At 41.6% G+C, this 10,945-nt stretch overlaps 1 protein-coding gene across 1 annotated transcript; it reads right to left on the bottom strand.

Annotated features, from left to right (window-relative positions):
- Nucleotides 1–622: 622 nt before the first annotated feature.
- LOC118415694 (asparagine synthetase [glutamine-hydrolyzing]-like) lies at nucleotides 623–10,397 on the bottom strand. Its single transcript, XM_035820439.1, has 13 exons — nucleotides 10,266–10,397; nucleotides 8,433–8,523; nucleotides 7,885–8,051; nucleotides 7,066–7,212; nucleotides 6,393–6,483; nucleotides 5,449–5,631; nucleotides 4,868–4,969; nucleotides 4,018–4,145; nucleotides 3,682–3,808; nucleotides 2,977–3,083; nucleotides 2,057–2,157; nucleotides 990–1,227; nucleotides 623–892 (listed from the first exon to the last, which is right to left on the bottom strand). The coding sequence occupies exons 2-13, from the start codon at nucleotides 8,512–8,514 to the stop codon at nucleotides 692–694; spliced, it is 1,674 nt and encodes a 557-aa protein (XP_035676332.1). The 5' UTR covers nucleotides 8,515–8,523; nucleotides 10,266–10,397; the 3' UTR covers nucleotides 623–691.
- Between the last annotated feature and the right edge of the window lie 548 nt (nucleotides 10,398–10,945).

The raw sequence follows: 10,945 nt of genomic DNA, 5'->3' as shown, positions 1-10,945 counted from the left end.
TTTGTCCAACTTTCATTATTTTTTCGGTGACCGGTGGAGCCTGGTAGAGGCTAAGACTTCCATACGGACCTCATACGGACTTTAATATATGTACACGTGTGAACCCACCTGTATACACCCAATCATTTAACACATACATGTACATGCACACCAACCTTGTAATACGCCGCGAACAGATTCCTGAATGGGGAACGTATTAAACAATGCATTTTTACAGAATTCCTCTAAAATAGGACTTAAACACCATCAGCTTTTATAGATACACAGTATCTTCACGAAACTACTCCTATGGAATGTTTAAACCAAAAAACCATCGTCACCTAAAACATTGAAATTTTGCTCCGGCCGTTTTTATGTAATCCCATGGAGCAAGGTTAATAAATGACGTCACTTAGTAACAAGATTACACAATGAAAGCTCAGACTCATACAGACATGGCTGTGACGTGATGACGTGAATATGAAGAACCGTTTGTTCCTACGTGACCTGATGAACTCTATTCTACTCTTGATGTCATTAAAATGAACTTATAATAGGTTTTAGAAATCCATGATAGTACTGATCCCTCTCAGTGATACAAAATGGTCTATCTTGGTCTATCTTAGAAATAAAGTAGATTCTGTATTAGTTTTCAAAATTGATATGTTAATGTTATTCACCAACAGAAGTATTACATTTATGCAAGTAGTACCTAACTACTTTTGTAGTTAGACTGGGTTCTAGCGGAAGGGTCGTCGCTGTTGGTCCACTTGGAGGTCCAGTTGACGAGCATCAGGTCGCCTTTGCCGGGGAAGTACCGCTCGAACACCTGCCGGTAGTAGTAGCCCTCCTTGGTCTTTGGAGGGTTGGTGGGGAATGTCTTCTTTGCGTTTGCCATCATTTCATCAGTAACCTGTACATGTAGGAGGGACAGTAATTACAGTGCTGACAATAATGACAGCGCAATGACAGTTATGACAGTAATGACAGTAATGACAGAATTGATTTACCTTGCTCTGCGCAAAGTTCCCGAGCATCATGTGTGTGGAGTTGTTTTCAGCAGACACCCCGTCGCTGAACCCTTCCTTCGGGCGCCACAGAATCTCCTCCGGCAGCAGGCCCGTCCCACTGAACGCCTCCCGCAGGAGGTACTTCTCGATACCGTCTCGTGCCCTGCGCAGCTCCATAGGCAGGGACAGGTAGTAGCTGGTGAAGGTGTGATCCAGGAAAGGGACGCGGACCTCCAGACTGTGGAAAAAGCAGACCTGAGTTAACTCTACATGGCTGCTGAGTAGCACGTCCTTCAGAAGCCTACTCCCTCCTCTCCGCGGGCAGATCAGCGCCCGACGCACTAGACAATCCAACGAACTTGATGCAGTAAAAACCAGAACTGAACGATTCAGAAACAGCAGTATTCCGTACATTGTAAGACTATTGAACAAAAACAATGTCCCCTCATGACGTAATGACACAGTGTGAAGCTACCTGTAAAGACCACTTACTGTCGTTCATTGCTTTTAAGTAATCCAGTGCAATATTCGTTCTTAGACAAGTGTTTTAACAGTTTTGTTACAAATGACGTCAACGATAAGTAGGCACAGCAATATAACTCTTAATTGTGCATATACTAGTTTTAACAATCGTTTCCTGTTTTTATCTACTGATGTAACACGGCAGCACAATTCAGGGGTGTGATAGTGACCCTGCTACCTGTCCCGTGAAGTGTGTGTCAGAACGAATAAACCAGTATGATGATGATTAAATCTCGCTTATAGCAGCCCACCCAACACCCGACCGAGGAGGGGCCAGTTATAGCCCTGGGGACAGCAGAGTTTGTGTTACACAGACTAAATTCTACATAACTAGTACTGTTACGGTAACGACTAATTCTGTCACTTCTGAACTCAACTACATGTCACTCCCGCAAGTCTGACCTCCACGGCGACACGATCTACCCACTCTCTTCCTGACAGTATATTCAAATATCTATTTTGATTTACAAGGACGGAAGCATCTAGACACACCGAAAATTAAAATCTTACACAGTGACAGAAAAAAATGATTTTTAACTTCCTACCCATGAGCTGCAGTGGTCCTGTCTGTTCGCAGCACGTCGAACATGTAGAGTTCCCTCAGCAGCCTTCGTCCCTCTTCGTCAGCTGCCTCGTCAGATGGGGCCTGTCGTCAAAAATGGTCACAACAAAAACGTTTCGATATTTATGCCGTGGCTTTTTGTACTTTAGCTAGACTGAACAAGAAGCTAGATGTGTTCCACCAGAGAAACTTGAGGAAGATCTTGAAAGGTAGATGGCAACAGCATATCACCAATGAGGAAATACTCAGAAGGGTCAACATACTCCCAACCCTTAAGTAAAATCATCACAGGGAAGAGGATGCAGCTGGCAGGACACATCCTGCGCCTACCGGACCATAGGCATTCCAAGACAGCCATGACTTGGATTCCTCCAGGAAGAAAACGGAAAAGAGGCAGACCCAAAAACACATGGAGGAGGACTTTCACTGAGGATCTGAAAAGAGCTGGCATCCCTTGGGTACAGCCAGAAATGGCTGCAAACGACAGAGGACGATGGAAGCTTGCTGCCTTATGTGCCTTGCGGCATGGGAAGACCTAAGGTCTAAGGTAAGGTTTTTGTACTTCAGCGCCCAGTGTGTTTGTATGTACTGAGTGTTGTCTGTCTATTACCTCGGTCCCTCCCAGCCTTAGTACTGATTGCGTAAAACTGCAGTGGTCTACCAACCTGATGAAATTATTTACGGATACTTGTACCCTCCATGTCAGAGGCACCTTTCTATAGCTTCTACCAGCAGGCTCCGCGGATCGTTGGTCAAATAGTAGATTTTGGACAACTAGAGGGAACAGTCTGTTAGGGGAGTGGACAAACAATAGGAGTCAGTACTGTTCCCTTTGCTTTCTACTATTTGACCAATAAATGAACCACGGGGCCTGGTAGAGGCCACCTTTCTAGTCCTATATACCTTCTTGAAGTAGATGTACCCGTGGGTCACTTCGTCCGACCCCTCTCCGGAGTAGATGACGACAGAGTCGGTTTCCCTCTGGATGTAGCGGGCCAACAGGTAGTTATCTAATGGGAAAACAGACACAGACATTCGTGAATAACTCTACCAGCTTTTCAAAGACTAAGTAACACACATTTCTTTGGTCATAACCAGATAGGTATTGAGCTGGCAATTTTGAACTTTCATGCTAGATATCATGAAATTGTTGCCAAGTAAGTCCAACCTTGTTGTGCTTTGGTCGCTCCCCGAAGGTACGCTTCCAGTTGACGGAAGCGCATCTTCGGGAAGCTAGGAAAAGGCAAGATTTAAGAAAATTTTGGTGACTCATGTTCAAGCTTTTCAGGCGTTATTTGACATATATTTGACCTAGGTTAGCCTAGCATTTACCGACCTCTCTACCCCCCCCCCCCCAATAATGTAGACAAACAATCCGTGACCTAAACCACGGAAGCTAAATCATGAAAGACAGGATTTCTGATGGTAACACTTATCAACCTAAGGCAATTGGATATCGGTGATGCTATGAAAGATAATTTGTGCATAAGGCCGAGGGGTCTCTAAAGACTAACATATACTGACACTTCTGACCGATTTCTAAAGACATTTGTCCGTCAGGTTGCTACTTAATCTGATTTGTTTCTTAGATCAGCTTTGCTTACTTACACACGGAACCCCTGATAGTGATGAGGTCATAACTCTCCAGGCAGTAGATGGTCTCTTCAACGGCGTCCAGCAAATCCTGAGGCGTCAGGCGGACCTCGTGATGCTCCGAGCCGATGTGATCTGCAACCTAAAATTACAAAAAAAATACACAACAGCAAGCGGATTAATATTGGATCGAGCAGAGCACTTTGGACAAATGATGCTTGTTGTCTTTCACAGCTTAAAATAATATTTCTGAAGCTACTTTAAATATGTCTGGAGTTGTCTGAAAAAAATATCGAGATCGTTTCAAAGAATCTTGAGACTTTCAAGTAATCTTTAGAAGACGTTATATACCTTCTTAGCGGCAGCGATGTCCGGACTCCCCTCCATCCCGATGCTGTAAGTCTGGATGGGGTAGGTGATGCCTGCCTTCCGCGCGTTCTTCGTCAGCAAGGCCGCTATGAGACTGGAATCCAGGCCACCTACGTCAACACAACCATTAGATACATTCATATTTTTACGGCTCTTGGTGGCAAATGTGCAGATGTTAGGACACTGGCGCACCAAAACCTTGTGTGCTTTTGGTACAAGGGTTGACATTTTAGCCAAAGAGGCTCGGTGGGTATCACTTCACTGCTATGGTGGGTATATGGTGTAAACTGCCTTTCCCAAGGGCACAAGGTTGGGGCAAGCGAATATCGAACCTAGAACCTAGACGAACACTTTTTGTGTCACACAAATCTAGATCCAAACAACTTCAAATTAGAACCAAGACACTCAGTATGGAACCAGGAAAAAGTAAACTAGTTAACCTTCCAGCCAAAACATGTAGGGTGAATGGTATTTTGCTGTAGATTTAGTAAAAGAAAAGTGTAAATCAAATGTTTTAGTGAAAGCCACCCCCGCCATTATGGGCACATACACAGCCAGAGTGAGGGCGATTATCAAAGTTTGTAATAAGCAGGTTCATAGTTCAAATTGCGCAGTTGATGCGAGACGGATTGTGGGTAATATATCAAAGTGATGGCCCCTATATAACTTATAAACATTTCTATCTTATAAGCATACGTTACATTACATGTATGTGTTTTGTGAATCACATTGTCTTAGGGATCTTCACCAGGTTCATCTTTTACAATTACCCACAGTGCATCTTGCTGCGAATGCGCACGTGGAACCATGAACATGCTTATACTCGTCCCACCTGACAGCAGACAGCCAATCCTCCTTTCTGACATCAGCCTCTTCTGAACGGCTGCCTCTAGCAGCAGTCGAATCGCCTCAAGATGATCCTGATTTGGGGTCACTGAGAAATATTCGCATAGCAAAGCCATTGATAGAGTAAGTAATGCTCATAACCCATGTCCAACGGTTAACATTAATTGCAATTCAGATAAATATGGTAATGCCATGTAGTAACAGTAGAAGCCATTTATTTGCACATCCCATTTGCCAACATATTTCGTGCAATTATCCGGCTGGTTCAATAATACGAAGTTATCCAGCTGGACCGCAAGGGTTTGGGATTTTGGGATCCCATGTAATTAACAGAAGTGTGAGGTTATCTGTTGTGCAATTAACTGACTTCTACTGCATAAGTACCAGAGAGAAGAGAAAGCTCAACCATAAAAGTGACGTAATAAGTATTCTTAGTTTATATTTACTTTATCAATCGAAGGGTTTCAGTCCTTATATTACAACATATTGCAGAAAGATAATATTTGACAGCTAATGCAGAATATCTCCTGGATTTTTATTTGTATTGAATATGTAACATTTACGTACTATGAGGCTTGAACAGGGCGTTGTACTTGGGCATGTCCCCGATTTCATGGAACCGTCCATGTTCCTTCAGTGTCGTTCTTCCTTCTTTACTCATATCGTACAACTTATAGCAACCAGGGGGAAACGCCTTGATAGCAGGTTCTACATCTCCGTTCTTTGTCTTCTTGAACATGCCCATCAGACCTATATAGTGCCAAAATTGACAAAGAGACACACTGTCAGGTAATTTTGTTCTAGATCCAATCAAGGTACTAAAGGCTCCGCCTCTGAGGTGTCGCAAAAATAAGTTTATACTATTAAATGATGCAGCCTTACAGAAGAAATCTAGCAGAGATTAAAGTTCTCGTAAAGATTAGGCTACTTAACAGAATTTACAGAACACTTTACAGTACTCTGCCTGACACAATGATATAACAATTATGGTATAACTACAACAAGCATACATAGCTATTCATGTCACATTCATTTCACGATATATGTAAGAAATTAGATAACATAGATACTTACATGTGTTTTTATATCATCCAAGTGCAGATAAATATGCTTTCTCCCGCCCTCCTTAGAAATATTCTTTATAGCAAAGCCCCTCTTAAAGGGGTATTAAGCTCTAGAAGGGAGTGTATTTACCAATAGATTGTGTATCAATGAATACAAAATCAGCCACCTTCTTTAAGAATTTTGCTCGCGACGAATTACGTAATGTGGGTTTTGTAAACAATGCGGTACACATTAACCACATGCAGACCCTTAGTAGATGGGTGGTGCTTTTACTCATTTCTGAGGGCCCTTCATGTGCACCTTTGATCTACGGATGCGCAGTTGGATCCGTGAAATGGCTTATAGCGGACACACACAGCCTCAGTCACGTGCTGATTTTGATTGACATGGATGGTAGCGAGGGGGGAGAAAGCATGTAAATCTGTGGATGGATAACCTCAACTCACCCTTGACCTCTGAACTCACGGCTAAAACGCTGTCCCGCTCCGTCACACTGAACAGGGGACGCACACCAAACGTGTCCCGAGTAAAGCAAACCTAAGATCATCAATCAAAGTTGGGTCTTCTACAATCTTCCATTTCAACCGTGCGATTGGCAATTTTGCTTACAAATTTAACAGGACGAACATGAAGTTTTGTTTTTCTTGTAAATATCATTTTACGGCAAAACATGAATTAGATTTCATACAAATTGCTGCAACGCTGCCCTACTGAATCAATAAAATTTTGTCTTAATTTTTGGGTATGTTCTGTTGAAACTCAAAGTCACCGTGGACACGAGTCTATAATTTTCAGTCATTTCAGTAGTCATAGTTCAAACTGCGCATGCACAGCGAAATGCATTGTGGGTACTTATATGTCAAAGATGAAAGCCCGAGTGTAAGTTGTTAACAGTTCTTGTTTCACACCGACTGTCATGTTTTGTTTACGTATCCGGGGCCGTTGACCTTTGACATGCTTCCCACGCTGCATTTCGGTGAGCATGAGCAATCTGAACCATGAACTTCCTTATATAATGATTCATAATGAATTGGTAAAAGTGGTAAAACCTTTGTTCTACTGCATTTTTAGTCACTGAACGAACTGTGAATGAAAAGCCCTCTGTGCTTTGGGTCTCACCTGTTTCTTATTGGTGTCCAGGAGAATGAAGGCAAAGACGCCATCTAGCTGTTCCGCGGCGAACTGCACCCCGCCCTTCTCATACAGGTGAATGATGATCTCACAGTCGCAGTCAGTGTCACAGTCAAACCCGAACTGATCCCGGAGCTAAACACGACATAGCAAATTATACACGTAATTCCATAAATTTTCATATTATCATCAGCTTTGCGAATTATACAAATCAGCATTCTCTGATGTCATAGTTAGAGTGTTTGGCCAGAACTAAGCGGTTCTTGGTTCAAACACTGGGCATGCCACGATATTCTGCCCTTGGTAAAGGTTTACATAAAAGGAGAATTTTAGGTTTTATAAATAACGGTTTGCCTAAAATGTCAATTTGTCTGTATCACTGTTTGTGTATGAAGTAGGGAAGCAAAGATTGGATCAGCTTATAAAGTTAATCTCTCTCTTGTTAGGTAATATCTACAATACGGTACAATACAATGCATACATAAGGTTTTGCATTTATTTATTTTTTTGCTTGCGGACAGACGAGGACAATGAGGCACTGCACTCAAGGTTTAATAACGTATTCTAACAGTACCACATACACAGTACAGACAGAAGGTAAAGGTAGTATTATTTACCTCCCCGACTGAAGTCTGGTACTTAATTGTACACATGGCCTTTCCTAAGGGAACAACGTCGGGGGCACGGTGGGTATCGAACTCGGGACCTCTAGGTTCTGTACCCAACAGTCTAGGTTCCGTACCCAAGCCAGTACACCTTCCACACACAACGCCAAAAATTTCGTTTTACAGTTCAAGTTGTACGGACCTGCTTATGGTTGTAGATCTCCCCATTGCAGCACAGCCACAGGTGAGGGTACCTCCTGACGCGCATGGGCTGCATGCCGTGCTCCCCGTCATTGATACACAGGCGGTGGAACCCCAGCACACACCGCTCAAAATGGCGGACGCTCTCCAACCGGAAAGAGTCAGGACCTAAAGGTGGCAACAATGTCTTGTGGTTAAGGTTGTTGACTCAAAAAATGAAGATTCTGGATTCGAATAATCTCCAGGCAGATCTACCGGTGCCATAAGAAATTTATTTGACCAAGGAGTGTTCTGAGCCATCGGGGCAACACCTTATGCACCGGTAGATCTAGATTTGCCTGGAGACCAGGTCTAAATCAAAAGCAGGCACCAATGTTTAATGCCCTTGTGAAAAGCGATTTACACAGTTTATTCAAAGTACATTATCTTGAAACTACTGCAATTTTTAACAACCGTCTGTCGATAGGGATTTCCCCAAATACTCTGTTTTTATAACCAACGGATATAAGTTACCCCGCGGTTAAAGGTGAACTAGCGTTACAAACAAACCTCGATGAGCGATCTTCAGCGCACACGAACACTGCTCGGCCACGTTTCCGTCGCCACCGAATAAAGCCCAGATACCGCACATGTTGTGGAACTAAAACACAGAAAAAAAACATTCCATGAAACAACAAAATATACAGATTGCTTGAAAATGGCCATAGTGAAGCTCTTCAAAACTGTGTCTTCAGTGTATAAATTCTAAGGACGTTTTGCAATACACAGATAGAGATGACGAGTAAAATTTCATCACAATTGCAATGAAAGGAACTAGATTGTAAGTACTGTAAATGCAGAAACTTTCGCGGTGGTTTAATGCTCGCCGTTTTCGCGGTGACCGCTTCACCGCGAATTTAAAACCACCGCGAACATTTTTCCATGGCAGTAAGAGACTATAGTGCATGGTGCTACCGCGAACTTAACACCACCGCGAAAAGTTTTTTTCCGCTACTGCGAAATAAAATCCCCGCGAACTTAAATACATTTACAGTATTATATTCACATCGCTAAATAGAACGGCTGTACACAAATGAAAGTTCCAATTCATGTAACATTACACAAGTCAAACATGTCAAGAGCTCTAGATACACTGGTTAAAATACACTGGTCTAAATACACTAGTTAAAATCATCGATCAACGACGTTTACAGTTGATACAGTTTCGGGGCATTTAAATAAAAAATGTTCATAGAATATCATAGGATATTATCATACATATATAAAACTTTGAGGGAAACAGTTCAAAACACAACGAGTAGCGAACACAGCGAAGGCAATTAAGCGTTCAGAAGTCTAGTCATGTGAGGAATAGCGCTGGATCTATATCTATCAGTCTTACAGTGTATAATGTCTAATTTCTGTGATGATCGTGTATCAGGCAAATCGCTATAGAAGACCGGCAAGTTATATTTATCCAGTGCAATCTCGATGTAGATTCTAAGCCATACAATATTGATTGAGAACACAGTAAGGCGTTGTGTGTCTTATATATCACTGCACATGTTAACACTCTTGCGTCGATTGAGAACAAGGTATTTTTCCATGACGGTATAAGTGGTTGTTTTGCAACCTCTCGTCACAGTATGCCTGTCCCTTAAAGTAGGCTACAATTCGGACAGTGTGAAGAAATACCGTGTAACATTTTGCGCTACATTTGAAGCTTTGACATGTCAATGTTGCAACGCAAATTTAGACATTTGTACAACGCTCTTTAAGTCTTCTGCAGACGTTTCAAGAAATTGCCTGCTGTTTTCATTCGTGCAGAATGCAGGATTATGAAAGCGACAGACAAGTTGTTCAACCACTTTTCTATCACATCACATGAGCGGAATTAAACGAAAGTCGTTGATTGTCTACAGTACAGAAGAATGAAAGAGATTTGTGTAGCGAAGAAGACTATGTTTAACTAATCTAGCCACATAATGAAACTATTTACGGTTAAAACTACATTTCTTTAAAAGATACACATATAGATCTATCTCAATTATCACCATTACAGAGTGACATGGAACGAAATGGGGTGCACGGAAAATACGCGTACGAAATGGAAGGAAATATAATGTACAGGATGTGCAAAATGGAACGATATGGAATGTACAGAAAGTTCGAAATGGTGCGAAACATGAAACCAAGGAGGTTTCAACCTCCTTGATGAAACTAATAAAGAATTGATGGGGATATAAGGAAGGATTGAAATACAGCGGTTAAATACAGTAATATATCAAATGTGTTTCATGGATAATCGTTGTCTGTGTCTGTTAGCGTGTACAACTAAAACGTTTCAATCCTTTGCTCCTACTTGCTATTAATATCAAAAACACAAATAAAAAAATCACATACCGTCTTAAGTTAAGTTGATAGGTCGAGAATCTTCTGTCCTGTTTTTTAAAGACAAGATGATGTAGTCTGGAACTCGAGGTTTTGCCGACTTACCCAGCTTGTTGGTTTGACACTAATGAGATAAATTAGAAAAATGTTGAAGAACCGCCTTGGGCAGTCCGGGGGCCCTTCCCAGTAATTACCATATGCATGCAAATGTCGGTGTTGTTTACAGCAAAAATTTTACTAAGGCCACAGCAAGTAAATTTTATTGATTATTTTTTCTTAACTGATTTCAGAAAAGAAAACAGGACATGTATCTTTTTAAATCTTCTTTGGAAATGGTTAACATAAAACGAAAGATAACCAAAATGAGCAAATATGTTGTGTTGTAGCCTAGTGATTGTACGTGTAGAAGTGACACTTGCGAGGAGGTACCCAGGATTGTAGTTGTAGAAGTGAAACTAAAGATTTAGTTGGAAAGTTGCAAAAGTGCACCAATATGGAAGCCATGAGTGTAGGTACAAACTTTGTTAGTGATACCCATCTTTGTCTGTCTATCATATTCAGTTGCTTGAGTAAGTTCTATTTGACAAAGTGCGATATACTATTTTATTGCCAATTATATAACACTAAATGGAATACCGTACCTTAAAATTGACTCTTTTTATTACCTCCAAGTATGTGATGGATGTTATATC

The sequence above is a fragment of the Branchiostoma floridae genome, chromosome 5 (assembly GCF_000003815.2).
Source record: "Branchiostoma floridae strain S238N-H82 chromosome 5, Bfl_VNyyK, whole genome shotgun sequence".
In the NCBI taxonomy this organism is placed as follows: domain Eukaryota; kingdom Metazoa; phylum Chordata; class Leptocardii; order Amphioxiformes; family Branchiostomatidae; genus Branchiostoma; species Branchiostoma floridae.
This window is presented reverse-complemented; position numbering and strand designations above follow the sequence as displayed.

Excerpts from the sequence above, each read along its gene's own strand:
- LOC118415694 (XM_035820439.1), bottom strand. The coding sequence starts at position 8,514 with ATGTGCGGTATCTGGGCTTTATTCGGTGGCGACGGAAACGTGGCCGAG. Across the intron at positions 8,052-8,432 it reads GCTGAAGATCGCTCATCGAG|GTCCTGACTCTTTCCGGTTG; the intron begins GTTTGTTTGTAA and ends TGCCACCTTTAG. Across the intron at positions 5,632-6,392 it reads CGTGAGTTCAGAGGTCAAGG|GTCTGATGGGCATGTTCAAG; the intron begins GTGAGTTGAGGT and ends GGCACTATATAG.